At 35.8% G+C, this 25777-nt stretch overlaps 3 protein-coding genes across 3 annotated transcripts; 2 read left to right on the forward strand and 1 right to left on the reverse strand.

Moving 5' to 3' along the window:
* Positions 1-2883: 2883 nt before the first annotated feature.
* LOC106163982 (caveolin-1-like) lies at positions 2884-4745 on the reverse strand. Its single transcript, XM_013541731.2, has 2 exons — positions 4415-4745; positions 2884-3978 (listed from the first exon to the last, which is right to left on the reverse strand). The coding sequence occupies exons 1-2, from the start codon at positions 4496-4498 to the stop codon at positions 3655-3657; spliced, it is 408 nt and encodes a 135-aa protein (XP_013397185.1). The 5' UTR covers positions 4499-4745; the 3' UTR covers positions 2884-3654.
* A 2863-nt stretch (positions 4746-7608) lies between these two features.
* Positions 7609-14630, forward strand: LOC106157766 (N-acetylglucosamine-6-sulfatase-like). Its single transcript, XM_013533512.2, has 12 exons — positions 7609-7794; positions 8429-8488; positions 8893-9096; positions 9395-9460; positions 9845-9943; positions 10262-10432; positions 10734-10816; positions 11012-11130; positions 11546-11649; positions 12093-12308; positions 12909-13019; positions 13191-14630. Exons 1-12 carry the CDS (start codon positions 7651-7653, stop codon positions 13359-13361), a joined length of 1548 nt encoding a protein of 515 aa, XP_013388966.2. The 5' UTR covers positions 7609-7650; the 3' UTR covers positions 13362-14630.
* Positions 14631-15275: 645 nt separating this feature from the next.
* Positions 15276-24872, forward strand: LOC106166031 (N-acetylglucosamine-6-sulfatase-like). The gene is made up of 10 exons (XM_087015430.1): positions 15276-15457; positions 18634-18693; positions 19984-20082; positions 21013-21183; positions 21394-21476; positions 21695-21813; positions 22256-22359; positions 22838-23053; positions 23676-23786; positions 24313-24872. The coding sequence occupies exons 1-10, from the start codon at positions 15314-15316 to the stop codon at positions 24457-24459; spliced, it is 1254 nt and encodes a 417-aa protein (XP_086871556.1). The 5' UTR covers positions 15276-15313; the 3' UTR covers positions 24460-24872.
* The last annotated feature ends 905 nt before the right edge of the window (positions 24873-25777 follow it).

Here is a 25777-nt window from a genome sequence, read left to right on the forward strand (position 1 = left end):
GATAGGCATTTTCCTCTTCATGCTCTCTTGCCAGAAGTCTTTCATGAAGTTACCTGAATCATGAATGGATCTTACATCACTGACCGCTAAGAATCGATTCCCGATGCGCTGTTACCAATTCATATATCCAATTAGTAGCCTTGGCGTCGCTTCCTCATTGTGGACATCAATTTCTGCCCGTGGTTCTATGTGGCAAGAATCCAAAAATGACCGAAGAACCCGTCGAAAAAAAAAAAAAAAAAAAAAAAAAAACACGAAGGGTTGGTGTCATTATTATTCACCTGCTTTCATTTTACTTGCTATCAGAGTATAATTTTTCATATATATTTTGGTTTTTAAGGAACTAGTTGTTCACGCTTATTAATAATCATAACACGGTGTTTGATTAATAATGTAAGTGTTTAACCAAGGGCAAGTGTTTCCTGGAACGAATTGATCTGTATTGTCAACAATAACTTAGAGATAACAGGGCAACAATAGTCATATTTCCATATGACCATGTGGAACCAACAATGCATTTCCTGGAGAAAGTGAAAGACAAAGAACCGAAGATTTTCACAGACATGTCTATCATTCAGTCTCGGACATGTCACAGTAAAACAACCCATTGCCGTATATTGACCGAGGCTTTTACTGTCAAAGATTTCAAAGGGAATTAAGATGTTTGCGAGAGAGAAATGAAGTCCACTGTTTTGCAATTTATTGCCTTGTATTTCAGTATCGAATTTGTTTTTACTTGATTGTCTCTACTTCTGTGTAGGGCTTTTTCGCGAAGCTTTTTCTTTGTTTCTACCTTTATCCATCATCTGGCTTTGAGAGCGAGAAATGTTAAGTTCAATACCAAATCCCCTTTATCCATTCCTTGTTTTCCTTCTTGGCGCTCTAGACAACCCGCCTAGTTGCTGTAAAAATATTTCACATCATTCAGATAAAAAAAAAAACTTTCATGCAGGTTTTCTTGTTTTTTTTTTTAAATAATTATTATCTACTAGTGCATCTTACCATTGCATTTCAGATGGGTTCACCTTGAGCCGCAGAGACAGCGAGCGGCGATATATTCCCAGGCATAACAATAACAAGCATTGTCTTTGACGAAAAAATATAAGAATCCTCCCCCTCCCCCCTCATCTACCCAGGAAGCTACGTGCTTGCTCGACGACGCAACGCCCATGCTCTTGATATTAATTATGAAAGAGCTGGCTAATATTTCTAAGAGTATTCAATCGATTCAAGTGCTCAGGGAAGATCGTATTCATTAATTTTCAATAGAGGTCTGATTATCTAGCTCAAGCTATCAAGTCTTGCTGTAGTACATTTAAAAAAAATTACAGGCAGGAAGAGTGAATTAAAATATGAATATCATATTATATTATATTAGTTAATTATCCTTATGAGCCATGGTCGGCTCATAAGGCTTGTCAGCATCCTCCGCCATCTCGTTATATCTTGTGCAATTTTATATTATCTTTTAAAGGTTTTTTTTTAGTAAATAAGTAATAATTATATTATATTATATTATATTATATTATATTATATTATATTATATTATATTATATTATATTATATTATGTTGGTCGGTAGATAGAAACTCTCCATAAGATTGGAGTTCCTAAGCGTTATAATATTAGAGATACATTCCTTGTCTTCACTGAGACTGACACTAAAAATAATGCTTATTAAAGAAGAGGCGCCTTGGGTTTTGCCAGGAGGCAATACACGTTTTTAATTCAGGTTAAGGAAGATGGTCTCTCAGGCCCGAAGCCAGGGGTGTTCGGGGGGGGGGGGGGGGGTTCAACCACCCTTTTTGCCGTGGAAAGGTCCCTTCTGGGTAAAAATTTATCTAGGTACATGAAGGTTTCATGGTAAAAGATCCACATTTTCAGAAAAAGCCCCCCCCCCTTTTGAATTTGCTGTCTACCGGCCTGTAATTCTCTAACATACAGTAACTTGGGTTAACCCACTCTAAAATTAAGTGAAGAGGAGCATTTACTTAAGAACGCGACGGTTTATCTAATTATCTAAATAATATCTCGAAGCGAATCCACGAGAAAAATTATTAAGAAAAATCTTAGTGAAAACTAGATCCAAACACTAGTCTTAGCCGTTGGCTTTAAAACGTATGTAAACAACCATTTAATCTGTTATGACAATGAAATTGCTGGGGCGTTATAAGTGACTAAGGCGAGGGCGTAAGTCAAATTATTTGGAATAGAATGTATAAAGGAGAGGCAGCGAATGAAAACACACCTTTCCTTCCCACAAGTAGTATATACAGAGAATTAGAGGCATTCTTTTTTCTTTATACAAACAAAATGTAAACAAAACCCCCCGACCTTGGCATAAATAGGACCTGAAAAATAGCTCGTTGAAGGGTATCTGTAAAAACAGTACATAGTTTAAAAAACGAGTTCTATTATATATTTTGGTAGGGGAATCAGTGTTATGATGGGTAATTTTTCTAACCCTAATCCTCTCGGCTCCCAATAGAATAAGTCAAACAGATATGACGGCAAAATTTAATTTCAAATTTAATTCTGATGGACTGCAAGCAAGGCAAACACTTAAATTTTTTAAGCTACCCTCATATAAATTCTTTTTCAAGAACCCTTGCAACCCCCGGCCCCTCTCCTTCTTTCTCAGCCTGAGGGTCGGGTATTGTACTATAACTATTGACTAAAATTGGATTCCCCACATTGGATTCCCCACTTCTGAAAGACGCATATCACATGTATCCTAGAAAAATCATAGAAAAGGTAGACGTTATGTCACTCGCAGTGGTACATTGATCAAATGTAAGAATTACAGTAATCGCTATGTACGCATCCATGGTTAAAAAGACGTCTCAAAAAAAAAAAAAAAAAAAAAAAAAAAAAAAAGACAATGTGGAGGTTTTGGAAATTTATTTTTACAAACAGCCAAAAAGTCTTAATTTACCCGTTCGTGATTGGTAACATTAATACATTTATGAAATATATCACAGTTATGCTTGAATCGACACATTGCTATGTGATGTGCAATCGCACGATACGTTACTCAATACAGCATGGATTCTAGAAGTATAATAGTGCTACAGGAGTACAATTCATCAATAAATGTAATCAATAAGTTCACCTAATAGGGTAGATCAAATAGCGCTCAGATGGAATGCGCATATTTTTTTCTGAAGTGAAGTGAAAATTACATCATCATCATCATCATCATCATCATCGAGGACCGTTTAAAATACCCAAAAGAACAAAACGCCAGTATCTCAAGATTCCTCACAAGACGCTGTAAATTCCAGAGTTGTTACATATGCACATGCTGAACGTCTTATCTTAAACTAAAATATACGTAGCCATTTATAGTCCAATCTATATCTCTTTTTTTTTTTTTTTAATTCCCTTTTGTTTAAATGTTTGTAATTATAAAGAAAATCTATGATAATCCACTGTGATGTCTTTTAATCAATGTCGTTAGATCCATTTGGTTGTTTTCGAAGGAACGCTCTCGATAACATAATCGCAATTCCAAAATTATTTTGTTTAATTTTCCACTGTCCAAGTCCAGTCTGAATATGAAAGAGGGCCGCTTATGTACTTGTCACAGCATACTTGAATCTCCCGACTGGAATTCTGCCGCTAGAAGAGCATGTGACGTCGCATGTTTCTTTCATCATTTCTTGAAGGCCGTAAAGAACAAGCTGCAGGCTTCACACATCGGGTCACACAGACAGTGGATGCAAGTGGAATAGAACTTCTTGAAGCAGCCCAAGTTGATTTCGCAAGCCTTGTACATCGGGGTATAGTGCCAGATGTGGCTGAAGGCGATGCCAGCGAACTCGCAGCCCCAGCAGAGGGCGACAAAGATGCCGCAGAGAAGAGTGAGGATCTTGTAGCAGAGATTTTTGCCACAAGTGAAGCACTTGTAAGAGTTGGTCCAGACGCAGTCAATGCTGTGAGTTCCATCGGGCTCGGCGAAGATTTCTTCAAAGTCCACCTAAAGCGCAAAACCAAATCATGTCAAACTGATAAAAAAAGAACAAATGCGATAAGTTGTCAATTTTTGTGAAGGAAATTCTAATTTCGGTTATTTAAAACCGTTATCTGTTACTTATCCATGCAAAAATTGGAAATAAGATATTTCTGGGCGCAAACATTATTCTATCCAATGGACTGCATAGCTTTTTGACAAAAGCAACCCTTTTCACAAAAATACTTAAATAAGAAATATGTAATAAAAACACCGAAAGAGCAATTCTTTGTATAAAAAAATTAGCAAAATAATTATAATAAATTCATTGATTAAAAAAATTAATATGTGATGCTTTTCTTTTCTTCAGAAACAACATAAATATTCTAAACATTGTCGATCAAGAGATAAATCCTAATTGATCTTCTCTCAATTTTATGTATCAAATTTTTTTATAACTTACCGTTAAATAATGGTAAATATTAGTGGGATCTCTGTTAACGAGATCGATGTGATCAGAACTCGGAACAGTTGCTGGGTCCGACATCTTAGTATCACTGTATTAATATAATTTTTTTTCAAGAATTTCTTTGAATTCTGTGTGCCTAATGGCAAGACTGCAATTAATCCTCCGGCTATGTGTTTGCTGCGGCGTGCTGTTTTAGTGTAGATCTGTCGTGAAGGGCACGGTTTATATGGGGAACCCTGTACAAATACTGTCAATGTGGACATTAAGCCTTAAAGGGCGCGCAACTCTCTCTCATTGCTCTCTCGTTCTCTCTCTCTCTTTCAGTAATCCACCGTTGCAATGACAAGTACGATGACCCTTGAATAAATTAACTTGCATTAGTTAGCGGGCAGGAATGTTCGATTTGCGTTTCAAGTCACTGATGCCATACAAATGCTGGAGTTGTCAGTATTTGTTGGATTTGGAAACATTTTTACTTTTATTGGAAAAGAAATTGGTCGATAAATATGTTGATATAAGAAACTTGGTATGTTTTATTCTGATGTACCTTGAGTTACGATATAAATATATTTCATACTCGTTAAAATTTGGCGAATAACCATGATAGATCAATTGCTGGTCTTCTGTATAAAAAGTAGAAATAAAGCAGCAGGAACTGAAATGCTAAATTGACCAAAGATCATGACCATGAGAACTGCAAGTTCATATATTGGAAGCATTATATTACCCTTTTACATCAAGCAAGTTTTCACAATCGAATTTTTCTAGAGTATCTTTTACATGTGTTATTTAAATAGAAATCGTTCTAAATGCAAAACACAGCATTAGATAATAGATCAATTTTTTTTTTTCGAATGTATTGGTTCGCAAAAGACATATTTTGGTACAAAAATTATTCTTGTTCAGTAATCGTGTCAATTTCGCAGTTTTATATATTTACTTATTAATTCAATTATTTTTACAATTTTCTACACATTTCACAAGCTTGATCATTCTAAGCCAGGAAACGGCTGATTACATAAGAATATCACCACACATTGCCATACGTGACTACAACGTTTACTATTTGTGTAGCGTGAAAAATGCCAAACACAACCAGCCATTGGCTCTTAATTCAAAGTCATGTTAATAAGGCGGCCACTTGCGGGAGATACACGAGTCAGTTACCAACAACAAAGGCTTAAGTCCTTGACACCGAGAGCGAGGGTAAGCGATCTCTACATGCCTTTCGTATTGTTGGGAGGTGTCACACAAAGCTGGTTGTTGTCCCAACTCTCGCTTTCTGTTTGTCCTCGCGATTACGGCATAGGTTGCTAATGGTTAAAGCGACCCAGTGACAATCACAATGACGTAACTGCATGACAACAGACGTCCACAATGGGTATCTTCAGGTTTAAGTCATCTTGATCGTGTCATCTTTTTTTTTATGGAAAACCCTAGGATACATATTCACTGCACGTGTGGCAAATATGCTAAGAGGCAATAATCCCAAGTTTTGTACTGAACATAAAGCAATAGAGTGGAAATAAAACAACACCAAAGAGTCGGTGTAAAATAATCTCTTCCCAGACACACGTCTGTTGTGTTGACACAATTATTTTTATAGATACATGTACTAGTACAAAGATCTCCATTTCATAGATTCGTGATAATGATGTGGGGATCTGAATAGCTGGTTTTCTCCCCGTCCCACCCGTCTTTTTATTATTCTCCTTCATCACTACCACCATCAAAATGCATTACATGGCCTCAGAGGCTCGTTAAAATCATGAGTGAAGTCACACACTGCCATACTGATACATTCCTTGGTTATATATCATTCATTAGTCATAACAACAGATCTTTAATGAAGCTGGTTTGCAGATCAAACTATGTTGACAATTGTCGGTTAAAATGTACCTTCCATCCTCTGCCTTACTTTTAAAGTGAGTCGAACCACGTACAGGTGTTTTAATTGGACATTGAACGGTTAAATGATACCTTTTTCTGTCTTACTTTTCTATTGTTCTTACGTATTTGCATTATTTTCTATATTATTTCCCTACCCTTTATACGTCTTATCGAAATGGTTACTTTTAGGCCTTTTTTCTGCGTTGTTTTCAACACTCATTTCATGACTAATATTTTTCTTGGTTCCTTTTTGCGTATGGTACTCGGTGCTTTTACTCGGCCCATAAACTTTCTTTTGCTAAAGATGGATGAAAATTCCCGTTTGTTTAAAATCAAACTTACTTTTTATTTTGCTAAAAAAATTAACATGTGTACAGAGTCATTAATACAATAAGGCCTATAGTTAGTAGGTCCTATTGTAGGTAGTGTATTGTTAAAAACGGTTTCGTTCCTATAAATGACGATATAAGAAATGCTTTATTTTAAATCCACCTCTATAATATTGATCTTGCCTTAAGCTGAATGAAAATCACCATGCATATATAACGATTTCAAAGAGTAGAAAAAAAGACACAATAACGACTTAAAAGTACCCTGGAATTTTTCTTACGCTCTTCACGACAAGGCGAACCACTAAACACGTACCACGTAGGGGTTTTCTTAATTTTTTATATAAAAGAAATGCTTCTAATACAAGTTTTTCTGTAGGCATAATATTGAAGATAAATAATGTTTAGTTATTTCCGGGATGTTTTACTGGCACACACGCAAAAAAATGCTCAACTGTAGCATCACCGTGATAAGTAAAAGAGCCAAGGATAGTACAATAATGGGAACCTTTCAAAATATAAAACCTGGTTCCAGTAGGTTCTGCACATATTAGACGACGGAGACATGGCGACAGAATGCAGGATGCTAGCTTAATAGCTATGCAGCCATAGCTACAAATACGGACCTAATACAAAATCAAGACACTCCCCCTAAATAGCATTCGGGTGGGTACTGTGACATATGGGCAACACAGGCAGCACCCCCCCCCCCCCCCCAACCCCATATAGGCCTACAAGCCTCACCAACCATCGATATCATGGCTTCGTTTTGTTCATAGATATTTACACAGTGTTCTGCATACAGGAGCACAACCAAGCATTGGAACAGGATACTATCCAAATTCAATACTGTTGACGCTCCCCTTGTTTGAAAGCACAAAAGTAGTCAAAACACTTTAAGTGTAGGCCTACGGCCAGTGGGTGACCAACGAGTAGTTGAGATTGTCTTGGCGAGAACGAGCTTTGGCAGTATCGGTGCATAGTAAAGATTGCGGGTCAAAATCTCTCAAAATGCAAGTTAGGGGGTGGGGTAGTTTGTTGATGCAGTCGGTGCTTATCCTTTTGCTTGTGCTGCAAACATGTGCAACCAAGAAGGGTCCCCCAAATATCGTGTTCATACTCACAGATGATCAAGACACTGTCATTGGAGGAGAGGTAATATATTATGTATTGCAGATATGAGTAATGTTTTGTATTGTCACGAGATCTTTTTAAGATGTCTACCAGTTAAAAAGCCAAAAATGGCCAATGGGATATTGTAAATGGTGTAAGATGAATCGGTATTTAAGTGATTTTGCATAAAAAAATAGTCACCAACGTAGCTTGTTGTAGAACAAAAAGAGTGCATTAAAAATACATTTGTAGCGTCACATGATTGCAAGAGTCACATGTACATATATACATGTATATGTTGTACAAGTATTGACACCATTGCTATTTTCCCCGGAACAAACTTATTCAACAAACGTCTGACAATCACATTTCTTAAGCTGACAGTTATGACAACTTTTTGCCTTAACGAGTGTCGATGATGAATTATAATAGTAAATTACACACGTAGTAAATTAAAGCCCATTGGTAAAGGCATGACACTTTTACTGATACTAATGCTACAAGGTTCTCATTAGGCATGGTAGGTGGGTGAGTAGTGATTTGCTTTGCCATCTTTTGAGTCAGAACTAAAAGTGCAAGGAATAAATAGATACTGTAAATGGTGCTACAGATTACAGGGTCTAGAACCAGCATATGCTGTACATTGACTCATATTGTATGTTTTTTTTTTTTTCAGACACCAATTACAAAGACCAAGAGGTTAATTGGAGATGAAGGGATAATTTTCAGGAATATGGTATGTTTGAACTGAGCATCGGTGGAGTGTGGATTCCCTGTAATGTATATAAACCACTTCTACTTGTTTTTTATACTGTACAACACAAATTGCACATGCCAAGGGATAAACTAAATAATTCGCTTGATCAACCATAAAAAAGCTGTAAGCTGCTCCTTTCTAGAAATTTTTGGTCGTAAATTTAACCTTCTTATCTGACCTGCTTACATGTATTTGCCCCATTTATATACAGCATAGAAAGCTAGGAGAAAAATCTGTTCGAATATCATTTTTCAGGTACAGTAATATAAAGCAATATCTTTTGGTTATTTTCTTAATTATACTATTTGAAATTATATGCTTGAACTTTTTTTGGCTTTTCTAGCAAAAATTGACTTCATATGCACCTTTAATTTATTATTCAGTTTGCCACCAGCCCATTGTGTTGCCCGAGTCGATCCAGTATTCTCACTGGGAACTATGTCCACAACCATGGTGCTGTCAACAATAGCGTGGACGGGAACTGCAGTAGCCCCACCTGGCAGAATCAATCAGAGACGAGGGCCTTTATCACGTATCTCAAAAAACAAAAATACACCACTTTTTTTGCTGGGAAATATCTAAATCAGGTTGGTACATGTAACTTTTTATTTTTACAAGTAATTCAAAAATTGTTTTAGCATTTCTTCAGTAAATACTTAGGATATTCAAGGCATAATATAAATAAATAAATATATTTTTTATTATTCTTTATTTTCATTTTTCATGGTTGACTTTATTCTTACTTTATGAACCTAGTTTATTCTTACTTTATGGGCCTCAGTCTTGTATTTTTTGGCCAAAAACACTATTTTCTGATGACATGGGCTTAGAAATAGAAATTGTTTTAGGCCATTTTCAACTGGATGTGTGTGTCTTCTATTCCAGTATGGCAAGCCTGAGACAGGGGGCCCAGAACATATACCACCTGGCTGGGACTGGTGGAATGGTTTGGTAAGCTAATATAACTAGAAAACCACTTCACTCTGAGTATCATAGGTCACTGAATGGCATGAAGTGTTCAAGTCATAGGACGATGGGCCACACATATGATGTGGGTCACATATCATGTCACATGTCACACATAATGGGTCACACTTCATGTCATGTATCACACATCATTGGTCACACATATCATGGGTCACATGTAATGGTTCATATCATGTCATGGGTCATGTCTGTGTAAATGCATTTTTCATGGTGTTTGTCCCCAACACAGACCAGAGTTTTCATCCCACAAAAAGTTGAGGACAGAATCAGTCATGGTCACTTACTCTTACAGATACAAAACAGCAATCCAAAGTGAAGTGCTTATTGAATGTTATCTGGTTTTCTTAGGTTGGTAACTCCAAATATTACAATTATCACCTGTCTGTGAATGGAACAGTAGAGAACCATAGGGACAACTACCAGAATGACTACTTTACTGACATCATTGTAAGTACTGGCACTACCTTACTGACATTATATAAAATAAGTACTGGTACTACTAGCATTACTGATGTCATTGTGCGTATAAACACTACCTTACTGACATAGTAGTCTTTGACAAACTAAGATATTTGTTATTGATTATAATTATATGACTTGGAAACACTATGATATTTACAAATTTGATATTTACATGTGCTATTTAAGAAAAGGCACAAGTTCAAGATTATGCATGGCTGTTCACAAAATGGGGGGGGGGGAAGATAATACAGGTACTTGATAAATACATTTAATGAAGCTACAAAATATTTTTTTACAATGCAGAACAAAAGAGCAGAGGAATTCCTTCAACTGCAGTCACCTGATTCAGGACCCTTCTTCATGATGCTGTCCACCCCAGCCTGCCACGCCCCCTTTACCCCAGCCCCCCAGTACAATAACAGTTTTAATGACACCAAGGCACCAAGGAATGGAAGCTTTAATGTTTATGGGAAGGTGAATGCTTCATTGCAGACTGAATAACCTCTCTCCCTCTCTCTCTCGATATGTCTTATATTATATTATATTATATTATATTATATTATATTATATTATATTATATTATATTATATTATATTATACTATATTATATTATATTATATTATATTATATTATATTATATTATATTATATTATAACATTGTGTAACATTACGTAACATTACATAACATTACATTATTTATCTGGTAATTCACATATTTTATAGACTGTTGATATTGCTAATATAAACAGAAAGTGATATCTGTATGCTATTTCAGGATAAGCACTGGTTGATAAGGCAGGCCAAGTCACCTCTCTCTGATGATGCCATTGCTACCATAGATAATGTTTTTAGGAACAGGTACATGTGGTGCACAGGAGACAAACAAATATGAAAATTTAAAATATCCGTCATATTGTCAGAGCTTCCATTTCAAATAATGGATAGTTTACATTAGGAGTTGCGACTTATGAAAATTTTAGGTAATTTTTTTTTTTTTTTTTTTTTTTTGTCAGAATATATTTTTTGTGACAAGTTTAAACTTTTCACCTATAGATGGCGCACCTTGCTGTCAGTGGACGATATGGTTGAGAATGTGATCAATTTGTTAACTCAGCGAAAACTGCTGGACAATACCTACGTGTTTTATTCCTCTGACAATGGCTATCATCTCGGTAAGAAATGGAGATTAAATGGGGCAGAATGATAACAAGGTTGGAGTTTTGTCTGAGCTTGCCAAACTAATGCACAGTTTTATCCAGTTTATTCTAGTTTTATGCAGCTGTCAAGAATTAAGGTATAAAATGTATGATAAAGACTTCCTAATTAGTGTGTCTGAATGCAAATGTGTGGATTTTCATACACATACTGTAAGGCCATCCCATTTTGTACATTGAGAAGATAAGTGCAGAATTGTTAAACTAAAATATAGCAATAGTTGTAACAGACACTTAAAAAGAAAATTCATAATACAAGAATACATACATGTACTAAAAACTGAAGTATAAAATACACATAGCAAAACTGGTTGCAACTCTACATATGCTGTACACTTACATGTAAATCAACTCTTTAATTATTTGTTTGAAGGTCAATTTTCTTTGCCACAAGACAAACGGCAGCTGTACGAGTTTGATGTGCGAGTACCCCTGATGGTCAGAGGACCAGGCATCAAGGCTGGTCAGCTCAGAGAGGTCAGTGATATTAACGGTGACCAGTTTGGCTGCTTGATATTATTTATGATATTGTATTCCTACAGTATGTTGCTTTGCTTCAAAATATGTAGACGTATGTTAAGCCTCGGTCACAACCGGACGCACGAATTTCAGGATCGTACGTCCCCTGCGATTTTTGGGGGTTGCGGAGGCCGTACGTGGAGGTCATAGAGGTAGAGGAAGGTCTGCCTTGCCGTACTTGCTTTCGGGCTGTCTGCGAACTCGAAATTGCGTAAGAAGGTCTTGCGTGGCCGGGACGTGAGATTCTGCGCAAAATTTGGACGCAAACAGCCCATAAGAACCCGTACGGCCGGTTGTGACCGAGGCTTTACAAACATACAGAGGGAAATGGATTTATTCATTTATTGTAATTATACATCTCAGATTGTCACAAGAAGTGCAAGATTAATATCTCATTGCAGGAAATCATTCTAAACATCGACTTGGCGCCAACATTTATAGCCTTGTCTGCCCAGACTGCCCCATCACAAATGGATGGCATGTCTTTCCACAACCTTCTAGCGCAGAATGCCACAATCCCAGCCTCCAGTTGGCGAGAGAGTTTTGTGATTGAACACCAGGGGGAGTACAAGCAGATCAACCCAGGATGCCCCCAATACAATAACATGGACCTGGCTGTAAGTATTTATGTAGGGTTGTTTAATTTGCTTCTGCATTACTGTTTATGATTTTTTTATTTGAAGCATTTGGTAGATACAAAAAGTAGATTATTGGTTTCAAATTAAGATTACTTGGTAATACATGGTATCTAAAATTAATAAGTACTGTAATTTTGAACAAGACTGGAGCTGTAATTTCACATAGATTGTAAAATTAAGACAGTACTGACGAGTTCAGGATAATAATTGTAATAAGGATATTCCTGCTGTTTTTGTATTTAGTCAAAATATTTGATTTTTGTCTCAAAAAAATTATAGAACTTGGAATGATGTAATGTTTGAAAATAACACTTGAATCTACTGTCAGTAGGTGTGACGGGAATGGTACAAGTTGTTTGCAGTGAGCTGTATTTTGTTCCCTATATTTTTTGAACAGGTGACTTTGTCCTATATATTGACCCCACACCCGTCCTGGATGGGTGTTGGGGTCAATATATAGGACCGTCCCATATACTAACCCCAATACTCCGACTAACCCTAACCTGTACTAATCATATGGTACCCCAGACTAATATTCCTGTCAGCCCCTCATTTGTTTATTTTATCTGATTATTGTAGAACTGCGACCCCAACTGTGTGTGCGAGGATGCCAAGAACAACACGTATGGCTGCGTAAGGACGCTCTCAGCAGACACCAACTACATGTACTGTGTGTTTGAGGACACTGAGGTGAGTTGGGAGTCCAAGGTTGTCTAAATATTCTAGTTTAGATTTCACTTTCTGTTTTTAATTTACTCCTGTATTTGTTTTCAAGGGTCGATGGTTTTTATTTGTATTTATTTTATTTACTAAAAGTATATTAAGAATGCACTATTATAAACAGAAAATGCCTCTTTTCAGAATTTTGCAGAATTTTATGACCTGAATAAAGACCCCGACCAGCTCTCCAATGCCATCCAAACTGTGAGTAAGTCAGTACTTATGGACCAGGGAAAGAAGTTAATGGAGCTGTCTGTCTGTCAGGGACCCTCTTGTCGCAAGATAGGACCACCCCATGTACTTGTAAATTGAGGTCATGGTGCCCTGGCTTGATTTTTAATTTGATACACGTTTCAATGTGTCTTTGCATTATAGCAAATCACAGAGCTCAAAGCTGGAGAACATCTACTAAGTAAATTGAGTCACTATTCAAAACCATACATGCTTTATATTATATTGATTCACTAATGGGATGATATCCATTTCCGTGAATTGTTCTTGATGTGGTATTGATGCTGTTTTATGCCAAATAATCCAAGGTGCCATCATCTGCCACCATTATGTGGACAAATACACAGGTCATACATACTAGTACATGTACAGTGTATATGCATTTGTCTGGACAAAATTATACAGACAATTCTTGTATCCAGATTGAGCAAGACATGCAGATTGTTTATGCATTTGGGTTGTCAGAGAAAGTAGCCTTTATCCATTATTCTCTACGGATCATGAAGTTCAACATATTTTAGTGACTGAAATTGTTCCATTTTGAAATTTGTGTGTTTACAAAAAAATAATGCTATGGGCTTTGAAAAACTTTTTTATGAAGCTGTGCTTAAAAAGTTTGAATATTTTATAATTTCAGTATTATAAATATATTGTTGAAAATATTCATTTCAAAGATTCTCCTTAATATTATCAATTATTCTGGAGAATATATTATGTAACCGAAAGCAAAAATTCATTTTATGCCTGGTATACTTTTAAAGGATACAGATACATTTGTACATTATTGTGTCGAATTAGAATACAAAAACTAAGAGGATTTAATCAGCATTCCATTTGTTATCAAGTAATGTTTATTTTTTAGCAAGTTTACTTTTGCTCAAGCTACAACATTTATCAAAGGTTTCATTTGCATCGTGGTAATAAAGATGAAGTCTTGTATGTTGAAGGGATAAAAGGTCTGTTTTTCATAAGAAGTACATCCACAAGATTTTTGACCAGATTGCATGGCACTCATCACTCTTCCTAGTTGAAATACAGTCTGATCTAGACCTGTGACTGGTTAATGCCTGTGATAATAGAAGCTTGGTAGTTTTTTAGAAGGCACTTTTTTAACAGACCATAGTATTAATAGGGAAATGGTGTCGTGTAAATATTGGGGCATTAGAAGAAGTGTAATTCTCTTGTCATCCTTTAAATGGGAGACAAAAACCTTATTGTTGATTGCAGATCCAAATGTATAATTTAAAGATAAGAACATGAAAAGAGATTTTGGTTACATATTTTTGTTCGAAGACATTTGAAATCCATGAAAAAAAAAGACATTGATAATAAACGTAATTTGTTTTTTCTCATTCTTCTTTTTGATGTTTTATTTTACTGTGGTGTATTGATATTTTCTGTGGTTCATTGTGAAAAGTTTATGCCTGTGTTCTGAAGCTCTCCATTTTGACATCCTGATCACCAGAGGTCCCTAGCGGTATCGATAGATACCTGTTACAAGTAACAGATACATTTAGGGACCATTCTTAGACCCTATCATACTAACTGTGGATCGATCTATCTCCAAGGGGATTCTCGCTAAATTGAAATCAACTTGAAAAATGTTATTGCCATTGGGGGTGGGGGGGGGGGGGGTCCCCTCTGAGCAAAATTTTATCAAGCTTCATGAAGGTTTCATGGTAAAAGCTCCATTTTTTTTCAGAAAAAGAACCGCCCTTTTGAAATTGCTGGCAACAATCGTTCACCAAAGCAACTGCGGGAAATTTTGTATGGAAAAATCTCCAAAATGCTAAGGTCCCGTTTCTCTTTTTATCTCTTCTGTGATTCTGGGGATAGTCACTCCTCATACTCTTACGCAGTTTTGAAGTAAAAAGTTGTTTGAATATAACAAAACGCGCTGTTTTTTAATGAGCAATTTTTATCATCCGCCCATTATAAAGTATGGGGAAAAGTCACATCACATTTGTCCCCCAAGCATTGTGCGTAACAACGCTCCACCCACTTGTCATGTCACGGGTACTTCTACAGGTAGAATGGAAGGTAGAGGAAGAGGTATTTTGTCGATGCTGTCGGTGCTTGTCCTTTTAAATGTGCTGCAAACATGTGCAACCAAGAAGGGTCCCCCAAATATCGTGTTCATACTCACGGATGATCAAGACACTGTTATTGGAGGAGAGGTAATGGACTATTTGTAGCACTTCTAACATTGTTTTCACGAAATCTTTTAAGACCCAGTTTGATAAAAAAAAAATGGCCAATGAGATATTGTAAACTATGTAAGATAAATCAACATTAAAGTGATTTTGCATAAAAGAAAATTGTTACCTACATAGCTTGATGTAGAACTAAAAAAAATCATACTATTTTAGTACAAGTACATTACTAGTGCCAATAGGTAGCATCACATGATTTGAAGAGTCACCTGATACATGTACATGTAGCTATAGATTATTTATGTATGTTTTCTTTTTCTTTTTAATAAATACAACTAATATTTTGTCTGTCTTGTCAAAGGGGTTGACTGTAAGAAAGCAGATCCAAAACAATCACTTCACAGACAGAGGGTCAGCTTCGCATCCGCGCTCCCCCCTTCAAATAATCCTGGATGCAACCCTGCATAGGTACATGTAAATACGAGTTTTACTTATTAAAGAAAATACCAGGTTTGATGGTCGAGTTCACTGACTGTTGGTATTAAAAAAATCCAAATGGAATTCCCAGACGACTTCCATGACAATTTCATGAATATATTTGATGAATGAAGACTAGATATTAAGTTTAGAGATATTTAGATACTTAGTATTAAGATTTAGGTACTTTGGAAAAATGAGCCAGGGACTGTCGGACAGCCACAGACTGGGAATTCTCACTTCCAGATTCAAACTGTGCGAGGATTGGAAAGAGCATCTAGTAAGAGAGAGGAGAAATTTAAGATATTGTTTCACCCACGATGGAACTTTCACATGGAATTTAAATAAAGGCTGTGTCGCTTGTAGACCCCCATTCATGTGTTTCATGTTAAAAAGTAACCTCCTTCCAACGAAGAAGTTCTGATAGAAAAATGAATTGTGAACATGTGCATGCGCAATCCAACTGTTCTACATTTTAACAATAACTTTTTAATGTGCAATATATAAATCGTCAGCAGTTGCAATTCTTTTGTTTGATATTTTTAGAGTGTAATAGGGTAATTAAAGTATTTGAAATATATCTTTCTGATGAATTATCACTGTTTCCCAACCACGGCGAAAAATAATTCCCCATTTCATGATCAGAATTGCACATTAAGCAACATTACTGTGCCATCATTCAGAATTCAGCTCGATACAAGCAGGCGTAATCTGCAGTTCATAGTTTATGTCTCAGTTAGCCCCTAGTTAAAAAAATTTACTGTTCTGGGTGAAATAATATAATGGAACTTTATTAAACCGCAGAAATATTTTAAACTTTTAGTGATGATTTTATTACTAGTGAAAACTAAGCAATGATATATGGCACATACACAGTGTAGATTACGCCGCCCTTCATCTGTTGCGTAAGTTTACATTGAGCTGTACCTTGTAATTTGAAAATCTGTGCGTAGTCTACAATTTTAAAAGGTTTAGTTACGCCTCTGACAAGGACATTTTTAGCATAGCATCATATGATTTTAAGAGTCACCTGATGCATGTTTTTTCCGGTATCGAGTGAATGAACCGTTCTGACGGATTATTCGCACCGAGGTACAGGCCGTGAAGAAACCATCTCCGTGAATTAAACTGTCGTGCCACTCAGGTTTTATCATGCAATGTGTAGTCACTGTAACGACCTCCCTATCTAATTATATCACCTGAATGACCTTACCTAGCTGTCGTTCTCAAGATAGTACTGACGGTACTAAATGAACACCTGGTCATAAGGAAAGGATTTCTAGATGGGAACGTTCACATTTTGTTCTTATGTATTTTAAGTGAAGTTTATCTTTTGGTGTCAGGTGTCCATAATTGCACATTAGTTATATATTATTGATGTTTTTGTTGACTGCGGTAAACGTAAGAAAGCAGATCCAAAACAATCACTACAGAGATAAAGTTTTACTTATTAATGAAAATAGCTGGGTAGCTGGTTGAGGTCATAGGTTGTTGATATTAAAAAAAAATACAAAGGAAATTCTCGGACGACTTCCATGCCAATTTAAGGAATATATGTGATGAATGAAGACTAGATTTTAAGTTTAGAGATATTTAAATACAGACAAAAATCATAATGATATAATTGTAATGTTTCCCATTCAATCCAGTGCCACATTGAGATTTCAGGTTTTTTTGAGATCAAACAAAAATTATATATATATATATATATATATATTGTTCAGCAATTTAAAACGGATTCTTTTCAATTTGAATTCAGTACAAAAACATGTTTTGTGATTATTGCAACAAATAATGGACTTGTCTTTATACTTAATTGAACTAGCAGTAGTATCCTAAGCACAAAACAATAATTTTTTTCTTGATGTTTATTCTTTCCATTCGAAGAACTGACGTCTAAAGAGGGTCTGGGTGAGAGGGTAAAAACGAAACTTACTGAAACTGCTTTGTATTGTAATTTGTACACAATATGTGATATCAAGCAATCTTGGCAAAAGGCAAAATTATCCATAATTTTTACACAGAGAGGGATTAAAGGGATAGCGACTGTTCATTTTGGCCAAAAAATTAATTTTCCTGGGGTAAACAGCAATTTTTCCATACTTACCAATGGTTAGTGAATCCATTTCTACATTCAAAGTTAGTCCCTTTTTTGCTAAAAAATTTTTTTGTAATAATCTCTAAAAAGATATAGATCTCATGCGAAGAGTTGTTATCCCTTTAATATTGGCCCTGAATATTCTGTGATTCATTCTGAATTGGAGTGTCTACAATGTCGTGTCATTTATCTTATAAACTTAGACTGAAAATTAAACATGAAAAATATAAAACTAAACTAGAAAAGCACTCAGAGAGCGCAGACCTCCGCCAAGGCAGCAAAGTCTCCATCCAATGCCGTTTCACACCTAAATTTCCGGTATTTTTGATTATTGATAGATTATTGATCCAGATCACTGATTATTTTAAACTATTGATCCGGATTACCACCAAAAACTAATCATCTGTTCCTTGGCCCATTTCTGTCAGTTTCTGAAAATTTCATCAAAATCGGTCCAAAACTTTTTGATTTATGTTGATGACAAACAAACAAACAAACAAACAAACAAACAAGCAGGGGTGAAAACATAACTTCCTTGGCGGGGGGTATAGATAGATAATAGTAATCTTTATTGAAATATTGCAACCCGAAGGTTGTCTCAAATTGCATGTTTTTGTTCTTTCAGTCACCAATGACAAAAACCAAGAAGTTAATTGGAGATGAAGGGATCATTTTCAGGAACATGGTATGTATACTTATTGCACTGGAGGAGCCGGGACGTCTAGAACTAGATGGAGACCGGGTCCTAAATTTTAGGGTGATGCCTTTCCTCTCCCTGTGAAAAAATCTGATAATAGAATTGAGTAATGCAAATGAAAACTTTTAACACTAAAACTTGAGTTCCAATGAAACTATTTTTACGAGGCACATTAAGAGGCACTTTTGTAGTACTGAGACAATGTGCTCTGCCAAAATAGGTTCATCTGCATATATATATATATATATATATATATATATATATATATATATATATATATATATATATATATATATACAGGTATACAGGTATACGGGAACTGCAGTAGCCCCATCTGGCAGAAGCAGTCAGAGACGAGGGCCTTTATCACATATCTCAAAAAACAGAAATACACCACTTTTTTTGCAGGGAAGTATCTAAATCAGGTTGGTACTTGTAACTTTATATTTTTTACATGCAATTCAAAAGTGTTTCAGACTAAGGCTATTCAAGCAGGGCCGTAGCCTGAGCAAAATGCCAGGGGGGGCAGTAAGTGGACACGAGGGGGCGAAGCTACCGAGGGGGGAGGGTGTGGTGTGTAAAATTCCAAATTCCAGGGGGGACAGCTGCCCCCCCTGCCCCCCCGGAGGCTACGGCCCTGTCAAGGCATAGTATAAATAAATAAATATATATATATATACAGTATATTTTATTATTCTTTATTTATATTTCATCCTGGTTGGCTTTATTCTTACTTTATGAGCCTAGTTTATTCTTACTTAATGGGCCTCATCCTTGTATTTTTTGGCCAAAAACATTATAAGCTGATGACATGGGCCTAGAAATAGAGAAATTGTTTTAGGTCATTTTCAACTGGATGTGTGTGTCTTCTATTCCAGTATGGCAAGCTTGAGACAGGGGGCCCGGAACATATACCACCTGGCTGGGACTGGTGGAATGGGCTGGTAAGCTTATGTAACTAGAACACCACTTTACCCTGAGTATCAGAGGTGACTGGATGGCATGAAATCATCGGAAGATGGGCCACACATATGATATGGGTCACATGTCATGGGTCACACGTACTGGGTCACACGTAATGGTCACGTCATGTTATTGGTCATGTATCATGCCTGTGTAAATGCATTGTTCATGGTTCATATTCCCAACACAGACCAGAGTTTTCATCCCACGAAAAGTTGAGGACAGAATCAGTCTTGGTCACTTAAATTTTTTTATAGAAACACAACAACTCTCAAAAGTGAAGTGATTATTGAAAATGTTATCTGGTTTTCATAGGTTGGTAACTCCAGATATTACAATTATCACCTGTCTGTGAATGGAACAGTAGAGAACCATAGGGACAACTACCAGATTGACTACTTCACCGACATCATTGTAAGTACTGGCACTACCTTACTGATATTATATATAGTAAGTACTGGTACTACTAGCATAACCGATGTCATTGTGAGCACAGACACTACCTTACTGACATCATATAGTAGTTTTTGACAAACTAAAGTGAATTTGTGGTTGATTAGAATTATGTATATATAGGGCCTATGGCTTTGAAACACTATAGGGCCTATATGGTACTTTCAAATTTGATATTCGCATTATCCCAGTAGCTACTAAAGAAAAGGCACAAGTTCAAGATTATGCATGGCAGTTCACAAAGTATGAAGAAAAGAAAATACTTAATAAATACAGGCGTTGTGATTTTTAATGAATTTACAAAACATTAATACATGACATTTATTACATGACATTGAATATTAAAAAGGGGTTATAAAATGCAATCAAATCCAGAGCTCCAGCAGTACACTACCCTTGTTAATTGTTAAAGCAAGGAGTTATAACAGAAGGCCTTCTGTTATAACTCCTTGGTTAAAGGTACATACGAACCGAGCATCGGTGGAGCGTGGATTCCCAGTAACACCTGTAAACCACTTCTACTAGAATCTTATATGACTCAAATAAATTCGACATGCCAAGGGATAAACTGAATAGATCACTCGATCAGCCATAAAAGACCTTTAGACTGCTCCTTTCTTTAAATTTTTGGTTGTAAATTTAACCTACTTCCGTGACCTACTTTCCTGCCCCATTGACATACAGCTTAGAATGCCAGCAGAAAAATCTGTTCAAACATCATTTTCTGGTAAAACTAAACAATGCCTTTTGGTAATTCTCTTAGTTATACTACTTGAAACTATATACTGGCATTTGGTTGGTTTTTGTGACAAAAAATTGACTTTGTATGCATCTTTTTAAAGTACTGATAGAAAACTTCAGATTAAAAGCAGCAATATTTTTACAATGCAGAACAGAAGAGCAGAGGAATTCCTTCAACTGCAGTCACCTGATTCAGGACCCTTCTTCATGATGCTGTCCACCCCAGCCTGCCATGGACCCTTTACCCCAGCCCCCCAGTACAGTAACAGCTTTAATGACATCAAGGCACCAAGGAATGGAAGCTTTAATGTGTATGGGAAGGTGAATGCTTCATTGCAGACTGAATAACATCTCTCTCTGTCTCTGTCTGTCTCTCTCTCTCTCTCTGCTCATATATTATATTATATTATATTATATTATATTATATTATATTATATTATATTATATTATATTAAATACTTTATAAGATATTACTATGCAATATTACTAATTTAATGATATTTTAAGATACGCTAGTTTGTAATATTTCAGGACAAGCACTGGTTGATAAGGCAGGCCAAGTATCCAATCTCGGCTGATGTTATTGCTCGCATAGATAATGTTTTTAGGAAGAGGTACATGTACTGTATGTATGTGTGATATGCAGCAAACATACATATAATTTACGGGTTTTTAATTTCTCATGTCAATTGTCAGAGTTTCCATTTCAAATTCATAGAAAGTATGGATTAGTAGAGACTTGTGAATATTTTAAGTGACTTAATTATTTCTTTTTTATCGGAATGAATTTTTTTTGTAAAAAGTTTAATCTTAATTTTCACCTATACTGTAGATGGCGCACCTTGCTGTCAGTGAACGATATGGTTGAGAATGTGATCAACTTGTTAACTCAGCGAAAACTGCTGGACAATACCTACGTGTTTTATTCCTCCGACAATGGCTATCATCTCGGTAAGAAATAGAGATGAAATGGGGAAAATGATAACAAAGTTGGAGTTTTGTCAGAGCTCGTCAGACTAATGCACAGTTTTAGCTAGTTTATTCCAGTTTTATGTCAAGAATTAAGGTATAAAATGTATGGTTAAGACTTTGTTTTCCCTATTTGTGTATGTGTCTGAATGCCAATGTGCACACTTTCATAAACATATTAAAAGGATAACATTTTGTACATTGAGAAGTTTAAGTGCAAAATTGCTGAATTAAAATGTAATAGAGGCTGTGACAGACACTTGAAAAGACAGTCCATAATAGAAGAATGCACACTAAAAAGTGATGAAATGAAAAATGTAGAAAATTTTTATCAGGACTGGTTGCAACAGTTACTCTCAATGAGGGCAATAGTGAAGATAAACAGTATACATCTATATCAACTCTTTAAATATTTCTTATAAAGGTCAGTTTTCTTTGCCACAAGACAAGCGGCAATTGTACGAGTTTGATGTGCGAGTACCCCTGATGGTCAGAGGACCAGGCATCAAGGCTGGTCAGCTCAGAGAGGTACGTACTAGTGACAAATTAACACAAATCCTAGCTTCCCTGTATACAATATACAGGAGAGGAATTGTACCAAAATGTAGTCGAGATATAATTTGGTCTTGTATATATAGCATACAGTAGAGGATAAGTAGTTGTAGCTGACTTACTGCATGGCTGGGACTTCTAATGATATGATGAATGCATCAAAAGGTATGAAAATTCAGGCGAGAGTGTAAGCCAAATTTTGTTTAATTAAAGCACAGACTGTGCTATAATAAGTGATGTGCAACACTGACCAGTGTGACGTACTGCTGCATATTGGTTAGAATATTGTACAGTACATGTACTTCTGCAGTATGGACCTTTGCTAAATTGAAAAGCATGCATGGAGACAAATGATACAAACACACAGTATTACAGAGGGAAATGGATTTATTCATATATTGTAATTTTACATCTCAGACTGTCACAAGTAATGCAAAGTAATATTTCATTCCAGGAAATCATTCTAAACATCGACTTTGCGCCAACATTTATAGCTCTGTCTGCCCAGACTGCCCCATCACAAATGGACGGCATGTCTTTCCACAACCTTCTAGCGCGGAATGCCACAATTCCAGCCTCCAGTTGGCGAGAGAGTTTTGTGATTGAACACCAGGGGGAGTACACCGAGATTATTCCAAATTGCCCTCAATATGATTACATGGACCTGGATGTAAGTCTTCATGTATGGTTGTTTAATTGATTCTGCATTACTGTGTATGATTTTTTCATTTGAAGCATTTTGTAGATATAAAAAGTTGATTACTGGTTTCACATTACCATAACTTAATAATACACTGAATTAAAAAAAAAACAAGTACTGTAATTTTGAACAAGACTATGGAGCTGTAATTTTAAATACATTGTAAAAGTAAGACTTAATTGTACAAGTTATGTTAACGATTATAATTTTGATAAGAATGTTCCTGCTAGTTTTTCAAATTGTTTGTTTCATATTTTGTCAAATTTGAAAATGTTTGATTTTTGTAACAAAAAGTTATAGAACTTGGAATGAGGTGATGTTTGAAAATCACATTTGAATCTGTAAAATCTTTTGAGCTGGTGTGACAGGAATGGTACATGTAGTATAAGTTGTCTGCAGTGAGCTGTATTCCATTCCCTATTTTTTTGTACTGGTGCCATTTGTCTCATATATTGGGCGCACATCTGTTCCATCTGACTCCATAACTTCCTGTTAACCCTAACCTGCACTTATCATACATATGGGACCCTGTACTTCCATTCCTGTGACTACCATTCCTGAGCCTCTGATTTGTTCTATGTGGTTATTGTAGCACTGCAACGCCCATTGTGTGTGTGAGGATGCCAAGAACAACACATACAGCTGTGTAAGGACGCTCTCAGCAGACACCAACTACATGTATTGTGTGTTTGAGGACACTGAGGTGAGCTGGGAGTCCAAGGTTGTCTTTTAAGATATTTTATTAAAATATCCTTGTTTAGAGTTGACTTTCTTTTTTAAATTTTCTCCTGAATTTTGTTTTCATAAGTTAGCTTTCTTTTTTTTTTTTGTTTGTTTGTTTTTCTTTATTTCTGTATTAAATTTATCATTTATTCTTTCCTTCATAATTTAATAAATATGTGATTCATTTTATGTTATCATAGATAAGACAGCAATCACTGATAAAGCAAACTGGTTGTTGAAGCCATTTTGCTTAAATTTTTCTTCCAGATTAAATTAAATGGTTTATGCGATGCAGTGTTTTTTCTTTTTTTTTCTTTTTTTTTTTGTAATTTCTGCAATAGTAAATTTAAACTTCTTCTTTTGAAGATGTGTGTGTGTGTGTGTGTGTGTGTGTGTGTGTGTGAACAACAATATGAGACTTTTGTAGACCCAATAAAAAGACATAAGCACTAAAAACAATATTAACTAAGAATGCACCATTATAAAGAGCAAATACCTCTTTTCAGAATTTTGAAGAATTTTATGACCTGAATAAAGACCCCGACCAGCTCTCCAATGCCATCCAAACTGTGGGTAAATCAGTACTTATGGACCAGAGAAAGAAGTTAATGGAGCTGTCTGTCTGTCAGGGACCCTCTTGTCACAAGATATGACCACCCCACAAACTTGTAAATCGAGGTCATCGAGCCTGATTTGATTTTTAAATCATAACAAATTTCAGTATGTCTGCTTTTTGAAATTTATATGTTTACAAAAAATATTATTATGAGCTTTGAAAAACTGTTTTATGCAGCCATGCTTAAAACCTTTGAATATTTTATAATTACAGTTATAAAGATACTGTTAAAATATATATTTCAAAAATTCTCTTGAAGATTATCAATTATTATGGAGAATATATCATTTAGCTAAAAGGAAAAATTCATTTTGTGCCTGGTATACTTTTAAAGGATAGGGATACATTTGTACGTCATTGTACATGTGTGCAATTAGAACATAAAAACCTTAAGAGTCTTTAATCAGCATTCCATTCTATGTGAAGTAATGTTTTTAGCACAAGTTATCTTTTGCTCAGGCTTCCACGTTTATCAAAGGTTTTATTTGCATCATGGTTTATAAAGATGAAAACTAGTGCATTCAAGGAATAAAAGGTCTGTTTTTCACAAGAATGTCAACCTACAAGATGAGGTTGGTACTCATCACTCTCCCTAGTTGAAGTACAGCCTGATCTAGACCTGTGATTGGCTTACCCTCTCCCAGGGCGACCGATATTACAGGCATATTTTCCACCAGAAGATTGACTACATTAAGGCAGAGACATAATCTGCAAATATCTGGTGAAAAACCAATCTGTTGTCCTGGTAGAGGACATGATTGGTAAATTTCAGTGATCACTAAAGCAGGGTAGCTTTAGAGAAGGCACCTTTTTAGCAGATCGTGATACATGTATAAAATAGGAAGTAGTACCGTGTACATGCAAGTAGAACAGAAATATTGTGGCATTTGAAGTAGTGCAATTCTCTTGTCTGTTTTTTTAATGGAAGACAAAAACATTATTTATTATAGTAGATCCAAATATATAATATAAAGATAAGCGCAAGAAAACTGGTTTTGGTTTCATAGTTTAAGTTGAAGACGTTTGCAATCAATAAAAAACAGACATTGATAATAAACTTTTTTTGTTTTTTCTTATTCTTCTTTTTGATGTTACATTTTATTGTGGTGTTTGCTGTCTCATTGTGTGACAGGTTTATACTTGTGTTCTCAAGCGCTCCATTGAAACCCTGAGTTAAAGAAGTCCCCAGAATATGGTACCGACAGAGACCTGTTATATTTGACAGTGGTGGATTCTGGGGCGTGTCAGGAGGCCCTGACACCCCCCCCCCCTTAAATAATCCTGGGTCCGCCCCTGTGTAATAGGAGAGAAGTGGGTCGCCTGGTGCATAGATGTACTCGGTCCGCCCCTGTGTA

This window comes from Lingula anatina, chromosome 6 (assembly GCF_051362555.1).
Source record: "Lingula anatina isolate TDL-2025a chromosome 6, LinAna3.0, whole genome shotgun sequence".
Taxonomy (NCBI): domain Eukaryota; kingdom Metazoa; phylum Brachiopoda; class Lingulata; order Lingulida; family Lingulidae; genus Lingula; species Lingula anatina.

What these genes read in the sequence shown, in the direction of transcription:
- LOC106157766 (XM_013533512.2), top strand. Translation starts at nt 7,651, where the DNA reads ATGCAAGTTAGGGGGTGGGGTAGTTTGTTGATGCAGTCGGTGCTTATC. An exon ending in GATAATGTTTTTAGGAACAG is followed by an intron (nt 10,817 to 11,011) that starts GTACATGTGGTG and finishes TTTCACCTATAG; the next exon opens with ATGGCGCACCTTGCTGTCAG. An exon ending in ACAATAACATGGACCTGGCT is followed by an intron (nt 12,309 to 12,908) that starts GTAAGTATTTAT and finishes TGATTATTGTAG; the next exon opens with AACTGCGACCCCAACTGTGT.
- LOC106166031 (XM_087015430.1), top strand. Translation starts at nt 15,314, where the DNA reads ATGGAAGGTAGAGGAAGAGGTATTTTGTCGATGCTGTCGGTGCTTGTC. An exon ending in GGATCATTTTCAGGAACATG is followed by an intron (nt 18,694 to 19,983) that starts GTATGTATACTT and finishes TGGTTTTCATAG; the next exon opens with GTTGGTAACTCCAGATATTA. An exon ending in AGGCTGGTCAGCTCAGAGAG is followed by an intron (nt 22,360 to 22,837) that starts GTACGTACTAGT and finishes ATTTCATTCCAG; the next exon opens with GAAATCATTCTAAACATCGA.
- LOC106163982 (XM_013541731.2), bottom strand. Translation starts at nt 4,498, where the DNA reads ATGTCGGACCCAGCAACTGTTCCGAGTTCTGATCACATCGATCTCGTT. An exon ending in ATATTTACCATTATTTAACG is followed by an intron (nt 3,979 to 4,414) that starts GTAAGTTATAAA and finishes TTTGCGCTTTAG; the next exon opens with GTGGACTTTGAAGAAATCTT.